Source organism: Parus major, chromosome 1A (assembly GCF_001522545.3).
Source record: "Parus major isolate Abel chromosome 1A, Parus_major1.1, whole genome shotgun sequence".
In the NCBI taxonomy this organism is placed as follows: Eukaryota; Metazoa; Chordata; class Aves; order Passeriformes; family Paridae; genus Parus; species Parus major.
Genome location: NC_031773.1, coordinates 56,720,770 through 56,741,940, shown reverse-complemented (window position 1 = coordinate 56,741,940; position 21,171 = coordinate 56,720,770). Strand labels below are relative to the sequence as shown.

The window sequence follows — 21,171 nt, the reverse complement described above, 5'->3', positions numbered from 1 at the left end:
ACCTTCGCAAAGGGAATGCTCTCACCAAAGGGGCTCTCACGTGAGAGCCCCTTCTCTGCCCCTTCTTCAGGCAGAGGGAATGCTGAGCCTCTGAGCAAGATCCTCAAGTGAGGCCAAGTTCATTGACTGCTACCAGAAAACCAAACACGCTTCGAACCTCTTGGTGAGACAGAGAGGAGTTTCCATTTGTCCTCGCTTAGGGCAAATTTGGGAGAAAACTTCCAAAGGGGTCCCCCTAGAAAACAGATTTCCATGCAGGGATGACTCGATCTTCTCGAGTGTGGCCCGGCTAGCTCAGTGATGAGGTTTCTCTTCACTCCAGTTTTGAGCCAGCATGTGTTTGTGGGGTTCACTGATTTTCTTCAAGAATCCAAGTCTATAGAGCAAGTAAAGAAATCAGGGGGGGACTCTCTCTCTGGTTTGCATTCCAGAGTTTATTTCTGTGAAGGGGAATCCAAGGGATGAGAGACAAAGGATTTGGGGTCTGGGGGGTCTCTTTTAACAGGGTTTCTCAGAGGGAGGGAACATCAGAGAAAGAACAAATTATTTTCTCAGTTAGTACATCTTACAAACTTTCTACAAATCAAGGTTACACACACCAAGATAAGAGATAACAGACACCAACTTCTTCAAATGCCCACAAAGATGTAGGAGTATTCTTCACAGAGGGGCAGAGGGGGAGAGAGGGGGGGCTTTGTTTTCTGGCAACACAGGGGGGAAAGGAAGGGAAGGGAAGGGAAGCATGCCCTCTCAGCTTCCATAGCTCAGAGGCATTCTGGGACAGGGAAAAGTTACAAACTTCCGTGTTGGAAAGAAGGGTTCTCTTCTCCCAACTCCGTGTTTTTCTGGGCTAAAGAAACTTCAAGCAGCTGGAAATGCCAGCAGGGTCTTCTCTTTACTCTATCCGGCCTCTCGCCGTGGGGCCGAGGAGAGAAACTTCGGTAACCATGGTAACTTGACACCAGGTAAACAGTTAGGGGAAAGAAAAGCTGGGGGGTGGAAATCACAACTAAAAGATAGGAAAAAATACATTTCAGGCTATCAACTACAACACAGGGACAGGGCTTTCCCCTGTGTATCCCAGCAGTGAGTGTTCAGAGGGAAATCTGAACAGAAAACACTGCTAAGGAACAAAGGTGTGAATTCCAGGTTCTTCAGAATTCAGGACAAACCTTGTGTCATGCTGTCACACAAACTGCCCTGGGATTTCAGGGGCTGGGGGCTGCACCTTAGCTGGTCCATCAGCACATGCAGTCACAGAAGCCTGGGGATGGCTGTGAGTCACCTGAGCTGAGGCTCCAGCTTGGCTCAGTGGATGAACATAGAGTTCCATGGTTAAATACTTTTCACTGTTGTTAACCAGAATCCAGAGACTTGGCCAATTCCCACCATGGCTGAGGGCCCAGGGGCCTGAGCTAAAGCCCACAGGGGAAAGGGCCAAAGTGTGGTGCAGCCTGGGAAACATAACCCAGCTCCCAAAATAACATAGCAAGGCTATGTGACATCTCTGAGTTACCAGAGCCCTTTGAGAGACACAAATCAAATCAAAACAACTGCCCCTGTGAGTAACTCTCACAGTTAAAACTCTATACACTCAAGACACTTGGATTTTCCCCTTCCCTTTCTATTATTGAGAAAGCATGCAAGGGAAAAAAGGCCCAGTTTTCTAGTGAGCCAGCTTTTCTAAAGAACCGGATAGGTGAAATCATACTAGTTAGAATATACCAATTTAATCCAAAATTAGTTTTCTGCAGGTTTTTTATAAGCCAGTATCAATCCTGCTGCAGTGTTGATTATTCTGCTAGTTTAAACAGGCAAAAAATCCCAATCCCCCACAGCTATGCAGATTCTCTATGCAGCACACCAGAACTGTCTCCTCTGTCCCACCAAACCCAGCCACACACACAGAATACAGTGACAGCATCTCTTTAAAAACAGTTCTATCTCAATGAACTGTTTCAGCACTGAAAGGTCACCCTTCTCCAAACCCAGCTATGTTTGTGACTCAGCAAAAATGTCACAGTTCTGTGTTTACTTCAGTTCCCCTTTCAGATTCCCTGCCTCTGCCATGGAATGCTGCAAATACTTGTGGCACTGATGTCTCAGCCTCCTTAGGCTCTTTTTAAATGGCTTGTTAAGTAACAGCCTCTGATTCTCAGCTCTCACAGCTGCCCCCATTTTACAACTCAAATAGTAAATAGTGGAAGATGAATGTGTTTTCAAAATTATTTTTATTCTGTTAAATGACTGAATTTATATGAAAATTAGTCAGATGAGTTTTGTACTGACAAGACTATTCAGACAGCTATACCCAAAGTGGGTTTACCAGACTGAATGTGGATAAGGCCCTCTTTCACTGGTTAACAGTAAAGCAAGTAATTGTAATTGTATAACCAACCCAAAAGCCTCACTTAGTCCAGTAAAAGCTGAGGGAAATAGAATAAACCAAGCCCATAAATACCATCAGCTGCTAAACTACTGAAGAGGAATTCCAAGTGAAATAAGCTTGCCTCTTCCAGGTTTGCTCTCTTCTGTGCATGGTCAGGGGCTGCCTCTGTTGCTGTGATAAGGTCCCACCCACATCAGGCCTGGTTTTTGTCCCCATTGTTTGATTTTTACCAAGCGTTCTTTAACATATGCCCCCTACCTTGCCCTGATACAGCCATTCAGTGCGAAAAGCTTTGCAGTTGGCCCCAACCCTGCCTTTGGTTCACAGCTTCAAGGCCCTGTGGAGCCTGGCACCAACGGTGGGGCAGGTAATTAGTAATTCTCTCTCAGAGTCCATTTCTAGCACTGGGCAGGGCTTTTCCTCTTAATTGAAACCAGCTCACTCCTTCCAATCAGTCATTTTAAGGCCTGGTATTGTCCTTCACACTCATTGCAGCTCTTCTGACCAGCACCAGCACATTTCCATTAGTACAGGCTCACCCTCCTAGGACAGAAAAAAGCTGCCACACAGCAAACAAAGGCTCTGGGTCAAATCCACCAGGACCTCCCCAGAGCTCTGGCTGATAAAGCTTTCAGCAGCTCCAGCCAAGACTTAATGTCTGGCGAACAAAATGTTCTGGAAAAACGTCATGCCTTCTATAAACACATTTTTCTGGCAGGTCTGCCCTGGTGTTTTAAAACCTGGAGAGGCTGACTCAGCCTGGCTTCTGCAGGAGCTAAGGGAACACCATGGGTTGAGGGGAAGGTGGAAGGAATAGAGTGTGGGGAGGAAAGAGAGGGGGGCAGAGCTGAGCCCTGCGAGGACCTTACTGCTGCACGGAGACACTGCTCCTGCCCAGCTGCTCACACAAAGTTTATGTACACATTGCCCATGTCCTTCAGCCCATTTCTGGTGCCCAGGCAATTTTCCAACATGTCTTTTGTGGGCAGGGAGCTGTCAGTGCTGGTGACAAATTGCCGCAGCGCGTTCCTGCCCGACAGGTGGCATTTTTGCTCCTCCTTGGCAATGCTGTCCAGCAGGACTCCTCGGATGTCCTTGGGCTTCCCCGGCACACCGAACACGATGAACAAGCCCAGGCAGTCCCGTCCCACCAGGCGGCAGAACTCAGCCAGCTTCTCAAACCTGCTCATGTTCTGGAAGCACTCGTCGGCCAGCGCAGCCTCCCGGCAGCAATCCTCGGCAGGACCCTCGCCGTGGAAGAGCTCGGCCGGCTGCAAAGCCTGCACGGCGATCTGGAGCTTGATCTGCTTGTCAGACCCACACAGAGTCCAGATCCAGTCCACTCCAAACAGGGAGGACTGCTGCTTGGTCATTTTGCTGGTCATGATCTGCTCCTCCATGCCCTTTCCCATGCAGAAGCTGATGAAGTTGACCAGGAAGATCTCACTCAGCGTGTTTGTGGCTGGCTTGAACTTGCTTTGAGGATCCACAAAACCGAGATAGTCTTCCAGCTTTCGAGATGCATGGAGCACACCCTGGCTGAAGACTTCACAGATGACCAGAGTTTCAGCCTTGTTCTCCTGGTTGTCCTCCTGGGAGACCTTCTGGCCCATTTTCTCTGCCGGAGGAGGTAGTTTCCACATGCAGATTGCCTCAGGGACAAACCTTTATTTTCCGGCAAAGGCTCTGCAGGTGCTGGGCTCAGCCAGACCTACTCAGCTGCACATGGATACCTGCAGCCTTCCTGGTGAAGGTGATGGCAGAGCTGAGCTCTGTGTGCCCGTGGGGTTGAGCCAGGCTTTCTCCTGGGTGTGTTTCTCCACAGCTGACTGGGCAGGGACCAGCCCAACAGGCCCTGCAGCTTTCACACGTACTGAATACATCTGGTGCTTGTTTTCCTTATTGTTAATTCCGGCACCATTTCTTTGGCTGATGTTATCTCATTCCGGTCTGATCTTATTTCCTTGGATCGGATCTCCTTTCTAGGATTATTGCACAGAAACCATTTTTTTGGCACAGAGTGTTGCTTGGAGATCAAACCATCTTTTCTTTCAACCTCCCAGAGAAAGGAGGTTAACACTTGGGACCAGAGAGAGTTTCTTCCACAGCAAGAAGGGACAGAGCACCCTGGAAGGGCTCCCTGTGGAGCACACGTTGAGCAATGATGATGCCACTTCTCACCACACCAAACAACCCAAGATGGTTCAAATCTGGATCCCAAAAATAACTAAAAAGTCTTGATATAGTTGATTTCTTAGCTGTTAGTTGAGCCCTGCTATAGGCACTACTGACAAACAGATTAACAAGTCAACAAAAAAATGTTTGATTTTTCCCCTTTTCCCTCCTTGGTTTTGAATAGAACAGAACAAGCTTCTTTGGAAAGTTAATTGGAAAATAAAAAGGAAAAAAAAAAAAAAAATAGGACATGAGAAAGGGAACCAGCTTCCACAAAAACACTTGGCATTTTCCACAGACTTTATTGGATTTCACATGGCAATACACAGCAGTTACGTTTGCCCTCTCCAAACCAATTAAGCACCTCGACAGTATCGACAGTGTGCACACACGCACATAAAAACCTCCTGACTTCATCACCTCTCTCGTATCCCCAGAACAGAACCAGGGTTCAGATCACAGCTCTGAGGGCATGACCTGGCACCAGGAAAGGGTTGTTTGGAGCAGAATGCTGCTTACACTGCACTTAAATGATCACTGCCCTCACTGGTAACACGCCAGAGAAACTGGAGAGTGTTTTTGGCTATTTCAGCACACAGAATTGTGTCACTAGCTCCCTTTTCCCCCCTGTGAATTCCCATTCCTGCCCAGTAGCCAGTTACTAGTGAGAGCCATCCAGAGGAACACTTGTTGGAAGCCTGCACCACATTTCCTAGAGCTTCCACAGGTTTTTACATTCAACTTCCATGTAAATAATAACAATATTGCAGAGTATTCACAGAAAGGGAGACCTGAATCCACATCCCAAGCATCAGCACCCTAAACCTGCCCACACTGAATTTTGCATCTTGGTACATCAATAATCACCTACACTGCACATCCTTCAGAGGTCCAGGTTATCAGCTTACATCATTCTAATGCTGGAATACGCCTCTGATCTGAGGGGAGTTCCCTGGGAAGAACCTTTATTCCTTTCCTAGCTTTGTTAACAGTGTTTTATAAACACCCCCAAAGTCAGCATGAACCCCAAATCCCCTGCATGACACCAGGAATGGTCTCATTTCCAGCAAGGAGAGTGACAAAATGAGTGACAAATGCTTGGCAAAGCAACACCACCGCAAGGAACAGTTCCAGCTGGACTTCTGTTTTCCTTTACAGAGCAAAGCAGCTTCATGCCATTGTGCTAAGAGACATGCAATGTTCAACACCATACAAATGACCACTGGAATAAAAAGTTACTTTTGTTTGTTTGTTTGTTTGCTTTTGGCTAGGACACCTCACAGTACTGGGAGTCTGACACAAGATTCCCACTGGCTAGTTAAAAATTTTAAAACCTGATGATCCTCAAGAGCAGAGGAGCTGTGCTTTAAGAAGGTAAAATGATAAGCAACACATTTGATATCTCAGTTTTGGAGGAAAAGTCCTACCTTAGGCTTAATAATATGAAATAATATATTTCCTATACATTTCTCTATATAACTTTTATTTTTTTTGCAACTACACCATCTTCACACGTTAGTCACAGCACAGAAATATCCCTTCCACATGGGAAGGGAGGGAGTACTCTCAACTTTAAGGAAATTTTTTAAGTCATGGAAGTGTTAATAACTTTATTGAATGTACTAACTACTGCTGCCAGGGACAAGAAAGAAGACATTTTAAAATGTGCAGTTTCTGGATGAGCCACTGCCAGAAGAAACATGCTTTAGAATTGTTTCATCTCAAAATGGAAGATCATTAAACTGTGCACTCAGTAAAAAGCAACAAAAGCAAACAGTTCCAAAGGTCAGCCTGCCTTTCCCAGTAACCAGCTGGTTTGCAAACTGGCATAATTTTTTTACAACCTTCTCTCTTTCCCTTGCACACCTGCAACTTTCCATCACTCTATCTCACAAAATTTAAATTTTTGCTTTTATATGTACCTCATATACTTATTTTTTCTTTTTTTTTTTTTTTTTTAATACAAAACAGTATAAAAATAGGAGCAACAGTCAAGAGCTACAGGGGAGCTTACACAGGACACGGATCTCTAGAATCCTACATTGGATAGGGCTGAACTGGTGCTTGTGCCAAAGAAAAGCACTTAGAAAAGAGCAGTAACTTCTATTTTTCAGCTGAGAGCGCAGAGAGCTGATGTGCTGTATCTACAGATGCAACACTTTCACCTAACATCTTCTGTTCTTTTCAAACAGTATAAAGGATTATCTGAGGCCACAAATAAGCAAAAGGAGCACTATCATACCACATCGATGTCAAGGCAACACTCTGAAACATACCACCAGTTTTTACATTAAATAGAGTTAAAACAATTACCATTCACCAGTGTCTGGGTGGTTTTTACGGCAACTTAAGTAGGCACCTTGTTTTTTCTCCTTTTCTCTTTAAAATTCTCCACCCCTCAGTGTTACTTCCAACAAACAGAAGCAAGAGCAATGTAAAGTACATGATCTGCTGCCTGTCACGTGGAACAGGGATGTCCTTGCATGCAGGAGAACTGCCTTTGTCAGTGCCTGGTGGTGACTGTCACACGTTGGAGTCCTCATCTGTTATACTGGTGCTAGGAGAGCGAGTGGCAAAGTCTTTGAACATTTCATCTTCCTTCAGCATGTGCTGGAAAGGAAAGGAGGGAAGAGTCAAGGTTTCTCACAACTGGAGTCACCTGTCCTGTGCTGGGCAGCAAACACTGCCTGCCAGCCACTGCTTTGTTCTGCTGAGGGAGGTCTTCACCCACTCTGCTTGCAAAACCAGCTCACCACTGTCTGCTGGCCCCAGTGGCTCGAGGTTTCCACACAGAAAATGCAGCCTGACTCCCAGCTGGAAACCCACTAACCATGGGCAATGTGGGCTGTGTCTCCTGCCTGTGTGTGGGGAGCCAGAACAGGCCACCAAGCCTCCCCACCAGGATGGGCCAGGTACCTTCCTGAAACACTTGGTTTTCTTGTGCCCTCTGTCCCTGCAGAAGACCCAAAAGACCTCACTGACCCCGTTTAACATGAGCCAAGGGGCTCACACCCATCCCACAGAAACAGAGACCTTACAGCACAGACCCCATTCACAGACTTACTGTCAAGTTGTTGATGCCTTCAGAAAATGCTCCTATTTGCCTCACTGTCCCTTCTGAATCTTCCATCTATAAAAAACAGAAAATGAACCATGAATTAGTAGCAACTTATTTGTATCACAGAGTGCAATCACAGAATTGGTGGGGTTGGAAGAGACCTGGGTCCAAATCATCTGGGTCCAATCCTCTGCCATGGGCAGGGACACCTTCCACGATCCCAGGTTGCTCAGAGCTCCATCCAGCCTGGCCTTGGACACTGCCAGTGATGGGGCAGCCAGAGCTTCTCTGGGCAACCTGTGCCAGGGCCTCACCACCCTCACAGGGAAGAATATTTTTCTAATATCCTAAACCTCCTAAGATCTAAACCCACTCTCTGTCAGTGTGAAGTCATTCCCCCTTGTCCTGCTACGACAGAGGGACAATTAAGCACAGCACACAATTTACTGATTACACCTGAGATGTTCAGAGCAAGGAAGAAGCATGGCTTGTCAGGAAAGGAGAATTACTCCAGAGCAGGCCCTACAAAGGTGCTGCATTCACAGCTTCAACCTCCTTGGGAGCACAGCCTTTTGTCACTAATGCTGTGTGACAGCAGCAGGGCCTTCATGGGCCAAAGCAAAAGAATGACTTCCCTGGGAAATGAAAGGCTTTCCCACCAAACCTGACAGCTCAAAGACTCAGAATTGTTAGAACTAGCTTACCTGCTCCAGCCTGTCCAAATCATCATCATCGTATACTCGGATATCCAGGCCAGGCTTAAAGCCCTTCTTCGATCCACTCCCAGATGCTCGCCCCAGGTCCATAGGACACACATACTCCTCCACATCATCTTGCTTCTTCTTCCTCAGGCTCCCAAAATTGCTGAAGGTAAGTTTCTTTGGCTTGAAAGTGAAGAGAAATTTGCCAAGGAGTTAGAGAATCACCGAAGAATTAACAGGCCTACTCATGCCCTCTTGTGTTTCCATGACAAAGGGTCAAAACCCCAGTGCTCTCCTACACAAAACTTCTGAATTTCATGACCGTGGCATCTGAAAGGACAATGTGTCCTCTCATTCTACCACTGTTAAGACACCACCATTTAACAGATCCCAAATGTGGTCAAAATTCCACATTAAACCATGAGTCTGTAAACAGTAAGGGACAGTCTCCCTCCCAGTCATCCCTCAGTACAGACAGAAGGGCGACATCTCCTGTTTGTGCATGTCAGAGAAGCTGAGAAGTGGCCTGTTCATGGTAGACAGGAGTGTCAACCCCAGATCTGCCAGGTCCTGCTCTCATGCTTCTTTTTTTTAGGTACAAACCCCTTTTCTCAGATCTTACTGACATGCCTTCCCAGCATGGATAAAACCAGAGACCCAAACGCCTCTCTGGAACCCCCCACCCCTCCCAGAACAAGTGGCCTACCTTGACTTTGGCAGTTGCTGTCAGGAGGACGTAGTCAGGGGACTCCATGGCTTCACGTTTCTGCTGCTGGGCCTCCTGCCCCACCAGGAGGTTGAAATGAGTGGCCAAGTGCCGCCTCAGCAGCGTCTTGTTGGGTGGGATGTTCAGCAGCTGGGCCATGGTTTCTACATTGAAACGGGGCTCCAAAACCTGGGAATCCAACCACAGAGAATCCAATCACACAGAATCCAGCTGAAGCCAGCACTGTCTGATGAGATGTCTGATGCATATCCAGGCCTATCTTGGTCACTCCCTAAGGCTCTTGTGAGATTTCTGTTGGTATTTTAGAGGAACTACACAACGAAGAAGAAGGAAAGAGAGTTAACTTGTTAAAAGATTCCTAAAATACTACCAACCTTCAGGCCTTCCTTCTGCAGTTACAAATAGGAACAAATTGGCAGGTAAGAAGAAATGAACAGATAAATCCACCCTTAACCGAAGTACTGTGTGAAGCTGCCACAAAATGTTTACCCAGCATCATGTTCCAATTCTGGAAAAGGTAGCCAGAAGAATCATGGAAAATAAACAGACACAAAATGTCTGGAGCAGGGATACAATTCCTAATCACCACAACAAACCTCTGCAGGTGTAAGTCTCTTGTCTGGAGTATGTGATGCTAGAGCAATTAAAAACAATCCTGGTTTGACAGTGTAATCCCAAATTTTATGAAAGCTTCCTTCACAAAAGAAAACCATATCCAGACTAGGAAGGCAGAAAATGGCTGTTCAATAGTATGGCAGCACTGCAGGACAGGAGGTGGAGAATGCCATACCAAAATAGAATTGTAAGGGGAATACAGAGTATTAAACCACACTACTTCCTCTCGAGACATTCATATCTTTTAAACTATAAGGTAAGAAACTTCTTATTAAGCAGGATAAGCAGAAAAAGCATGTGCAGCAAAGATAATGTCAGAACATTGACCCAGTGACTCCCAGACATCTTTTTCCTTCATAAAATGGAAGAAGCCACCCCAAAAGCTCACCATCAGCCCCCCGTGCACTCCACTGCCCCGCAGGTTGGGTGCGTACTCTGCCAGATCCACGGAGCGCAGCCACTCCATCACGCGGTGGTTGGTCCACTGGGTGACCTCGGAAGGTGTCACATTATTCTGCCAACAGGAGGGACAGGCAGGTAAGGAGACACCCCAAATCAGCTCAATCCCAGCCCAAATCTTTACTGAAACGTACCTCTCCTGCCCTTAAGGAATACAACCCTACTTTGCATTTGAGAAAAAACTCTCTTTCTGATTGCTGCCTTGGGCAGGGGACAGGGGTGTGTCAGATCATTTGACTATTGCACTGTGCATTAGGGTTATTTGCCATTTCTACCAATAGAGCTGAAAATTCAGCTGGTTCCATGAGCTCCTGTGCTGTTCTTGCACCCTGTGAATCTAAATCCAATACACTGGGTTGTTTTGTCACCCATTGCCCCATACAGAATTCACTGCTTCCAAAACACAATGATGGCAGTTTCCTGCCTGGTAACAAGGCCAAGCTCCTTTTACACAGAACATTTTGTCACAGCCATCAGTTTTCCAGAGTGTTGCACAAGACTCATGGCAGCAGTGCACTGAGTTCAAGATGATTTGTGGTCCAGACAGCACATCAGAGGCTGGGCCAAACCAGCCAGCTGTTAGCTTGGAGGCGATATGGAAGACTTGGAAAGGGGGACATGAGTTTGGGGTCATGGCAGGTAGAGGAAAGAAAGTGATGTCAGAGCTTGAGGTTAAAGGAACAACATGAGAAACAGGAAACTAAAAATGAAGCAGAATGAGGAGGAGAGAGCAGAGCAGGAATAATCAAACACCAGGGATAAAACCCTAGAGGATTCATCTTTACAGCTTCCTCATAAAGCAATACCTCATCAGACGGCCTCCTGCGCAGGCAGTTGGGCTCAAAGTTGTTTATTCTCAAAACCTGAATGGCTCTTTTGATGCTGAGGTGGTGAAGGACACTGATGACCTTCAAGGACAGCAGGTCATCCTGTCAAAGAGCAAGAGGGGGTTAATAAACACAGACATGCTTATTCATGGGACCAGCATTCTCCTGGAGGGGACTGCTTTAGCCCCTGGCTTAAAATGGCACATCTGACACATGTGGGGGAAGTTTCTAATATGTCAGACAGGTAATTCGTATCAAACCATCTGTCCCAAGATAAAAACTTTCTGTGTTGCACTGTACTAGCTCTTGGGGGATGTTTTTCACACAGGGTACAGAGCTTAGTACAAGAAATGTGGGGTAACAAGGAAGGAAAAAGGGTGAGATAACACATTCTCAGTGACAGGATAAGATCCAGGACATCACCAACACACTACATTAGACTCACCTGGCATTTAATCCTGCCAGAAGTTTTAATACCTCAAATGTCCAGCTAGAAGTTTAACTGAAAACAATAAATTACCCTGAAAATTGGGACATTCTCTATGGTTAGAATAAAAAAAATAGGAGGGAATAAGAAAAGTGTCTCGAAGTCAAAATGCAATTTGGCTTACTTAAATAAATTTATGCACCCTTGTTCCAGAGTTAGCATGGCTTAATCTTTCAGTTTTACTTCTATGTTATGAGCACTGAAATCTATTTTGTCAGATGTTTAAGACAAGATTCTTTGCTAACCCAAACATCCCACTGTGTTCAGCTAACTTTGTGATGAATCTGACAGTAGGTTAACTATGTCATGGTTTCCTATTTCATTTAATATAAAATAATAAATGTTATTATATGAATTAATATTAAATATTAAGTATTTCATTATAAAATAATAAATGTTCACTATTATTTATTTTTAGCTGGAGTAACTTCAAAAGATAGTAACAAATATTATTTTAATACTTTAGATACTTTGTTGGTTATTTACAGCTGTTACCATAATTTGATAGTTAAACTTCCTCTAAAAATATCCCCAGTGGATCTACAATTAAAGGGCATTGACAATGGTAGTAAAGTCTCCCAACACAACATCAAACTCAATGGAGGCTGCTGGCATCACACCTCCCAGGGTTAAAAAGAAGAAACAATCTTATAATAAATAAAACCGTAAACCATGACATAAAACCTATGCAAAACACATGCAAATGTGGCATGAAAAGGTAACTCATGGTTCATGAGAGAGCAGGGCTGTGATTGATTTCTTCTTTGTTGTACAGAAAGAATGAATATTAGCCATGTTCAATTTGCATTTATATCCCCAGAGAAGGAAGGTCTTATCTCATCTTACCTGAGCCCTTACACAAAGGAAACCTGACTGGCAGTGAAGTGGGGAGTGGGGAGGTGATGCCTGTGCTAAGCACTTTGAAATGCAAAAGCTGCTAAGTGTAGCCTGCTTTCAAACAAGCTGGCTCTCAGAACTGCAATTTTCTTCAAAGGAAATTGCTTGGGTTTTCTTCACCTATGCATCCACGTAAATAAGCAAGCTGATAGAATGCTTGCTTACTGAAGAAAAGGATTCCATCTGCTTCTACTAATTAATAACAACATGAACAGCAAAAGCATGAGTGGCAACCACAGCATTAGCAGCTTTGCATTTGTACCTTTGTGAACAATCCCTGCCTGAGCACACTGGTGTGACACACAACTGTTGAGCTCAGGATTGCCCACTTCTGATGCATGAGTCCGAATTCTTACTGTGTTTGCTCTTAGGCCAGAACCTAGTAGCTCTAAAGATGGAAAGAACTTAGGAAATGCTTACAGGTGAGCAGCAGTATCTGATTTCTATAGGTTACCACTACTGGCATTAACACAGGGCACTCACTAGAGTTTAAAGGGGTCCTTTGAAGACCATGAAAAGAATGTCAGAAAAGGAAGAAGCCATTTACTCACCACACTCATGTAATGGAGCATGCGGCCATCCACCTTCCCCTCATCAAACTGGGTCTTATACTGGGGCAGGCCAATGTCATCCAGCCACCCTAGGGCAGGACAGATACTCCTGTCACAGTGGCAGCTACATTACCCAGCACCACTTACTGTTCCCATCCTCAGCACCCCAAAGTAGCCACGATTAGGGACCCCTATCCAAAGCCACTGCTTCTGCATGCAGTAAAATCTTACTTGTAACCCAGTGGTAATCCAGTTTTCCATGGTTGTTTTCCTCTTCAGATCCCAGTGCCTGCAGTGCAAGCTGGAGCTTCTTCCGATGCAAAGGGTGTTTTATCCCAAGCTCCTGTGAAAGGAAGAAAAGCAGTAAATCTAGAGATAATACTATTTTATTCCTCCCCCTGCTGAATGACCAAGGGTTTCTAAGAATCACACTTCCACAGCACTGCTGGTGACCTGGCAGGTGCATTTTCTATTTGCTGAATTACAGTGTCCTTTTGGCACACGTTCAGCACTAGGGAAAGGCCCACTTACTAGGGTGGTTAGTTTCACAGTGTTGTAGATTAATTTCAAGGAGTGATGGATTCCAAATTGCATTAAAATGTTGGCCACAATATTCTCATACTAGGTTAAAAAAAAAAAATCCCACAATACAATAAAACCTTTAGCATTCAAAAAAATACTTGCTGGGATTAATTCTTCCTCTCCCACTTAGGCAGGTAAAGTTAAAATAATTACTTCATTAAGAGCACAGGAATTACTGAAATTCATCAATGCTTCCAAATGCATAACATTATTCCTCAGTTTAGTTGCAAATGCAGCCATTCCAGGATCTCTTTAATCCCATTTTCACTTTCAGCAGTGCCTGCTGGTTAATGTTACCTCTGATAACACTATTACAAGCATTATAACACATTACATTACAAGCAAGTAACACATTACATTATGTTCATAATACTTCTCTTAGTCCAATTGTTGTGTAACTACCCAATTGAGAAAACAGGCTTACTATTTGGTGAAGAGATTTTTAAAAAGCTGAAAATTCAACCTTTAGCAAATATTAGGGATTAAAAATATAAATTGAATCAATTTCTTCTGTATTTCTTGTTTTTAAAAATAGACAAACAATTCTGCAACAAATAAAGACAGACACTGATCAACTTGTGTGTAACAAATCCTCATTCCTCTTTGTATAAAATGGACAGAAAATACAATCAGACCAAAACAGCACCTTTTTATACCCTTCTCACATAGGCATAAAACAACTGTAGCACATATGACTGCTAATGAAGCAGGGCTACAAACCCATATGATAATGAGGCAGTCTCACATGCATATTTTTAGAAGGTACTACAGTCAAGTGATGTGTCCATGCTTAATGAAGTTAAATCACGTATTTATAATTATTAGCATCATTACAGAGCATTAAATTTCTACAAAACTTCAGCTAAAAAGAAAAGGATTTGGCATCACTGCAGGTGACAGTATTTTGAAAACTCATCTAGCTTCCATTTTTCTACCAAGTGCACTTTACAGACCTGATTTACATGCACAGAAACTGTGATTTTTTTTTTTTTTGTACCTTTATTTGAAAGGAGTGTTTCTGGTATTCCTCACCTTTTCCAGATCCTGCTGAGAAGCCTGCAGAAGGGTTTGTCCAGACAATATCCAGTGCCTGCCATTATTGATATAAGAGCCAAGTCCTTGGTCCTGGAGCCAGTTGCAGACCTGCTCCTTGGTCCACTTTGCGAATGGCATGTCCAGCTCACTGCGGGAGATTTTACCCAAGAAAGACTGATAAATCCCTTGCTTCCAATCTCCTGTTCTCATAAATAATGAGAAAGCCAAAAGCTAAGCCTAATTCACATATTGTGGAAGCTGGGACAATCTCTGAGGGGGAACTACCAGCATGATGAAGCGCTGGGCGTTGCTGATCTATTGCGACTGTCACAATGAACACGGCCTCCTATAATCCTACTGAAAAGAGCCACCTCTGCTGCCTAGCAATGCTACAGCTCTGGAATGAGACTGGAATGTTTCACTTTCTCCTTTAATCCCTCGAAGTGCAGCAGGAAAGGCAGAGAAGGAGTATCTGTCACTGCCACATGAGGGCTCATGCGCTGCCTCAGGGCCCCATCCTGTGAAGGCAAGAGCTCAGCAGCACGACCCCACCACTCAGCCCACCTCAATCCTGCAGAGACCCTCTCTCACAGGAGGAAGCGGCCTGTATCTGCCTGGTTTTGCTCAGAGAAGAGAGAGGAGGTTTCATTTTGGCACTGCCCTTCTCCTTTGGGCCCCGTGCTTGGCTGGAGCCGCCAGGATCCAAGCACTGGCACACTGGCCCCCCTCGTGTCTTACTTGTGGGACTGCCCCAGGTCCCGAGACCAGCCCAGCCGGGGCCCTGCAGTTGCTCTTGTCCCTCCTCTTTTGAATTCTGTCTCAGACATGTCTTCTGGGTTGAAGGTGGTGGACTGACTTCTTTTAAGTCTAAAGGAAGAAAGCACATTGACATTTGGCTAAGGAAAAGGCACATCACTGCCACCCACTGCAACCAACACTGGCAAGATCTCCCCCAGGGCTTGTAGCTCCTCTTCTACCTGCCCCCAGCCTAGTCTCATCTCTCCCAAATACCACACAGGCTCCTGCTCTTGGGATATTAAACCACGAAGCCACATGTTGGCAGGGGAGAAATAGAAGGTGTGTTCCCAGCAAACCCCTGCCCAAGCCCCAGCTCTGGAGAATGGTCATCTCTCATCTTTTACTTACCTTCCAAACAACTTCTTGATTCCCTTGGCCTTTTTCCTGGAATCTGGAGAAGGTGGTGTCATCTGCAGACTATCTGCTTCTTTTGGGCGAGGGGGCAAGCCAGCCAGATCTAAGTGGTCTGCAGATCCCTTCTCTGTTTCAGCTGTCAGAAAACAAAAGCTCTGTCAAGACCCTCTTATGCAGGACTGTACAGACATGCTCCTGACCTTGGGAATGACTCCTGCTAGATTACTGACAGCCACCATGTCAAGAAAATGGGGCAAAGAGGAATGGGAAAATCCATGAGAAACGCCACATGTTCCTCTCTCATGGGCCTGGCTGGTAATGCTCCAAGGCAATCCTCTGCTTCAGTTAAGCGCCTCGCTTCCAAGGTGGGAAAATCCACCTCATGAATCAAGCAGTGAATTAAATCCCAAATTTACTCTTCCTGAGGGAGTGTTCCTACAGTGCTTTCACAGGAAGAGCCAAGGCACATGGGTGCCCAGAAACAATTCAGAGCAGTGGCAGGGAACTAAACCAGAAGTCCCCAAAGCACAGAAAGCCAAGTTACCTTCCTGTGGCTATCTTCCCCAATAGTATGTAGTATTTCATTCCATGGCCAGGAAATTCTAGCAACAAAACTCCTGCTGCAGAAGGAGGGCACTCTTTCCCTCACTTCTGCAAACTGTGGAATATTTTGTTCCTCCTCAGAGGAACACCATGGATTTTAGGCTCTGTCTGAACCATATCTTCTGAGTGAACAAAACATCTCTGATCAGAGACCCTCAACATTACCACCCACTCTAAAAATATTAAATCCTTGATCTGTAGCTGTTTTCCATGACAACAAACCTGAGGGCTCTTGTCCCTAAAGGACAAGCCACAAAAGCTAAACTATTAAAGGAAAAAACAATTTTAAGGTAATTGAAAAAGGAAACTAATAGGATTGCAGTATCTACTAGATTACATAAGCAGAGATGTGCCAGCAAGTGCCAGATAGCTGAATAAAACTACCACTTGGAGTTTATGCCAGTTGCTTGCTGGGGAAGAGTGAGAGCATGAGCTTGTTCAGCTGAAGCAGCTGTGGCAAGGCAGTCAGGCCTGGAATCACTTGCAGCATCTTTTAATACAGCTCTGTAATTAAATGACCATCACTTGTGTTTGAAATGGACTTTCAGACTTACAGGAGAAAAGTAAACAATGCATCAAGGCAGAGCTTATATTGTTGGGACATGTCCCACAAGCCACAGAGTTGATGCTGAGATGGCCACAGAAGGGCCATGACCAGCAACAAACTCTAGGCTTTGTCAGTGTATCCTGCTGGGCAAACTTCAGATGGTTCAGCCAGAATATCTATGAATGAGTCCCATTTTCCACCTTGTCAAACCTTGCAGTGAAGCAGCAAGGTCACACAAAAGATCATTTCCAGGCACTTTGGTTTGGCCACTGTCAAACACAGGGATCGTGCTAGTGAGAGAGAGACAGAACTAACATCAAACCAGGATGTGGCATTTGTGGTTTTTGCTTTACGTGTAGAAGGTAAAGTAAAAAAAAACCCAAAAACATGTAAATGGCATTCTAGAAAGAGAACACCAGGACAAGGTTGGGTGCATTAGTAGCAGAGATATGCGGGAATTGCACTGTTTGCTCCTCATACCTGGCTCCTTTTCATGCACTGACACAACCCTGTGGAACAGATAACATTTAGGGGGCCATATGAGAAAAAGAGGGCCCAAAGTCCTTGGTCTCTTCACCACCCCACATGACACAGCTCTGCTTCCAAAGGCAGGTCTGACCTGCCCTGGTCAGAATCATCCAGGGAATGCTCACATCACAAGACTGGTTTTTATTTACTATGTGAATGGCTCCTTCCCCATTTGCCCTAGTTATTTCTCATTTGTTTTATTATATCATTGATGCAACTACATCTAGAAGACTAATTACATATGCTTTCCCTCAGAACTCCCTTAAATGAATGCCTGGGAAATACAGCTCATTCCTTACTTCACCACTCTTTATAAACTCCTCCAGTGGATCTAGGACAAGTGGCAGCACAAAGGTAACTAAGCATCACAAATTCTCACCTGGTACCTCAAAGTACACCAAAAGTACTCAAACTTTGTGCTCAAAGTTACAGCAAAAGTCTCTGCAAATTGACCCGCAATCTCTCATTAGTAGCAGCTACTCAGGAACAGCACAGCTGACTTCTAGCAGAGGGCAAATGTTACGTGAAAACTCCTTTTAGTGATGGGCAGAAGTTCCGATGCAGAGCTCTGGTGCCTGGCTGTGGTTTGGGAAGTGTGTGGCCACAGCCAGCTGTTAGCAGCAGTCGGGGCACAGGGCTGGCACGGGCAGGCATGCAGGATTACTGTACCTAAAGTAGGTGCACTTGCACTTCGACTGCGATCTTCAGATATCCACACAAGGCACAAACCCACACGCAGCACAACGGGAGAGAACACGCAGAGGCACAAGGTCAAACACAATTCAAAACTCACGGTGACAAAGTACGGGACAAAAGGAGGGAGGGACGTGAGACACAAGCGCCACACGAATGCTGAATTCACATGGGATTAGGATTCACTGGGACCTCCCTTTCTCAACAAACGAGTGGAACAGAGCTCTGTGGTGCAGAGAGAAAAATGGCACTGCACTCACTTCGGTGCAAGGGGGGTCACTTGCTCCAGGACCCGCTGCTCCTGTGAGGTGGCAAATATCTGGACAGCAACTTTACAGATGGAAGCACTGAAATCTGGATAACATCAATAACTTACTCAAAGCCACAGCACCCTGATTTAGATGACCCATCTTCCACTCCTTTATGACAGCCACAAGTACTGTGCTTTGTTAGACAAATTAATTTCAGGACAAAACAGGGTATTACACAAAAGCAAACATGAAATAAACCAAAATGAAGAGTCTAACCCTCAGAATTGACTGTACATCTATTCCAAGTAACCTAGCAACTTCCCAGGCTGTATGTCACAGGCAAATATGGGCAGCTTATCATCAGTGTGTAGGTATGTTACTTGTTTTGAAAAAAAATCTGAAATTCTCTTAGAGTAACAAAGAAGAAGCTATCCCCCTTCAGGCTTTTGAAATAGATAGCTAAATTCCTAAATCTCATGCAAGAGGATAAACAAAAACCTCAGGTGCCTGCAGTAGATCTGGTGCAGACACTCGCTGGATGCTTGAACCAGATCATTGGAAAGACTGCTAGAGCAGAGTAGTAAATGTAAGTAGAATTCCAGTTAGTGGCAACAATGACTTCTGCATTAAGCAGAGCATTTTGTTTATTTCTTTGTCATATGCAAATGTCACCAAATGACAATACCAAAATACCCCCCCCACCAACACTACAAGTAAAAACATCAACGTGAGCTTGAATGACTTGCCAATCCTGTTCCTGTTGCCACCACTTCTTTTGAAAGGCTGCTTAAGTAAAAAAAAAAATAAAAGAAAAAGTTTAAAAAAAAAAAGAGAGAGAGAAAGACTGAGTGCTGCTGTCCTATTTCTGTGTATCTGAAAATCTTATGAAAGATAAAAGAAAATCTTATAAAAAGATATGAGGATGGAGCCAAGGGAAAAAAACCCCACAAATCCCATGTGTGAACTACTGCCAGACAGCCAGCATTTCATACAGCAGCAATCCCCTAAAGGTCCCAGGGGAGATACCACAGCAGAGTCTGAACCACATCAAACACTTCCTTACATCAGTGATTTTTTTTTGTTGTTGTTTGATATTTTCTAAACATTCTACTGTCAGAAGTGCCACCAAGTCACTGTGAGACTAAGGCCGGCTTTCCTGCTTCTTAAGACAGTTACAGCTGTTGTTAAGATGCTTCAAAATGCACAGAATATGAATGCAGAAGTGTGGTACCTACCCAGATTGGGGGCACTTGCAGTCCTCTTGTTATTTTTTATCTTGAAAAAGCCTCTGCCAAAGGAAGACCTGGCTTTGCGGGTGCCGAAACTGTCCTCATCGCCTGTGCCACCATGGGAAGGAGACTTGGGAGGGAGGGTTGCAAAATTATTGCCTTCCACAGGAGGTTTAACCTGCTTGAATTAGGGAAATAAAGAATCAATACAAGGGAATTGCAGAAGGCCTTTTGAAAGCCTGCAAAGTAACCACTGGCAGATTATCTGGGAAGTCCTCATCTGTCACTACAAGAATACAGAATGTAAAAACCATTAAGAAAAACATAAACAAGATCTTCATTGGAATATGTTGTCCTGGTTTGGGCTGGATGGAGTTAACTTTTTCTTAGTTCAACACTGTGCTGTTGTTCAGTGCTGTGTTTTGGATTTAGTAGGGAATAATGTGGATAACACTGGGATGTTTGGGTTGTTGCTGAGCAGTGCTTGCCTTGAGTCAAAGAGTTTCTCTTTTCCCATGCTCTGCCAGCAAGAAAGTGCACAAGAAGCTGGGATGGAGCATGTCCAGGACAGCTGACCTGAGCTTCCACACCACAGAATTCCATGCTCAGTATATAAACTGTGGGGGTTACTGGGAAGGGGAGCCAATTGTAGCTTGGAGATGGGCTGGGCATTGGTCAGTGAGGGATGAGTAATAGTATTGTGGTGCATCATTAGTCTTTTCAGGGCTTTCTCTCTTCCTCTCCCTTTTATTATTAGTTTATTATTATATTATTATTATTATTAGGATTTTACTTTGTTTCAATTATTAAACTGTTCATATCTCAACCCCCAAGCTCTATCTTCTTTTTTGTTGATTCTCCTCCCCATCCCACTGGGGCAGGGAAGTGGACCAGCTGTGGGGTCCTTTGTTGTCAGCTGGGATTAAACACTGGCATATGTTCAGGAACCAGGATAACTATCACTACCTGCTAAGAGTAAATTGTGTTCTTTAAGATGTATCTCAATTTCTGCAAGGCTGACTTAAAGACATGGCAAAGGTAAAAACAGAGTCCTGCAAGGCTTTGAACTTCTCCAGCTTTGAAGGGTCTCTGTCTCCCCCACTGGCAGCTGTAGGGGCAGTAAGTAGGAAGCAGAGAGACAACACCCCACAGTACATTGGTTCTCTGCCAAGTGTCAAGAGAGCTCTTTCTGTCTGTCACTACTCTGCAATTTCTTAATTAATGGATTAATTGACTGTGTCCACTGCCAAAGCAAAGAGGAAATTACATATCAAGCAAGGAGTATAAATACCAAGAGAGGTATCAGACACTCCAGTTAGCCCGTTTAAAGTAGTTCTTTAACCTCACCAGCTGTTTCACTGTCTCTTTGAAAGAAGGAAGCAAAACTATTCACAGCCCAAATATAATCCTTTGGCTTTTGCTGAATCAATACAGCATTCATCCTAGGGCTGGTGTCTGAGGTCTGTCACCCCTGCTCAGGTGTTCCTAGAGGTAAGGACTGCAAGATGTGGCCTTAAGGTACCACAGGGTGACTGTTCTGCAATGTCAGGCTTTTCAGAAACACACTTGCTAGTCACAGGAAACAATTGAGAAACCCAAAGGTTTTTAAAGAGACACTAATCAAAGATAATTACAGTCAGTAAAATGCTTAATGGTTAGCTTTGC

The 21,171-nt window shown here is 44.7% G+C and overlaps 2 protein-coding genes across 19 annotated transcripts in view; both read right to left on the bottom strand.

The window, feature by feature from the left end:
* Window positions 1-673: 673 nt before the first annotated feature.
* Window positions 674-4,757, bottom strand: REP15 (RAB15 effector protein). Its single transcript, XM_015628083.2, has one exon. The coding sequence runs from the start codon at window positions 4,030-4,032 to the stop codon at window positions 3,292-3,294; it is 741 nt and encodes a 246-aa protein (XP_015483569.1). The 5' UTR covers window positions 4,033-4,757; the 3' UTR covers window positions 674-3,291.
* A 1,403-nt stretch (window positions 4,758-6,160) lies between these two features.
* The window catches only part of PPFIBP1 (PPFIA binding protein 1), a 103,233-nt gene continuing 88,222 nt past the window's right edge, over window positions 6,161-21,171 (bottom strand). For 11 of the 18 annotated variants that reach the window (XM_015628064.3, XM_015628070.3, XM_015628072.3 and 8 more), the window contains 13 exons: window positions 19,513-19,687; window positions 18,003-18,035; window positions 15,650-15,791; window positions 15,242-15,370; window positions 14,501-14,651; window positions 13,118-13,229; window positions 12,887-12,975; window positions 10,931-11,053; window positions 10,054-10,179; window positions 9,030-9,218; window positions 8,327-8,506; window positions 7,629-7,694; window positions 6,161-7,174 (listed from right to left, as the gene is read on the bottom strand). In XM_015628064.3, the coding sequence (XP_015483550.1) occupies window positions 7,088-7,174; window positions 7,629-7,694; window positions 8,327-8,506; window positions 9,030-9,218; window positions 10,054-10,179; window positions 10,931-11,053; window positions 12,887-12,975; window positions 13,118-13,229; window positions 14,501-14,651; window positions 15,242-15,370; window positions 15,650-15,791; window positions 18,003-18,035; window positions 19,513-19,687 (1,602 nt within the window). In that variant the 3' untranslated portion in view covers window positions 6,161-7,087. The remainder of the gene's footprint in view (window positions 7,175-7,628; window positions 7,695-8,326; window positions 8,507-9,029; window positions 9,219-10,053; window positions 10,180-10,930; window positions 11,054-12,886; window positions 12,976-13,117; window positions 13,230-14,500; window positions 14,652-15,241; window positions 15,371-15,649; window positions 15,792-18,002; window positions 18,036-19,512; window positions 19,688-21,171) is intronic. The other 7 variants (XM_015628069.3, XM_015628080.3, XM_015628082.3 and 4 more) reach the window with 3 other exon arrangements.

What these genes read in the sequence shown, in the direction of transcription:
- REP15 (XM_015628083.2), bottom strand. Translation starts at nt 4,032, where the DNA reads ATGTGGAAACTACCTCCTCCGGCAGAGAAAATGGGCCAGAAGGTCTCC.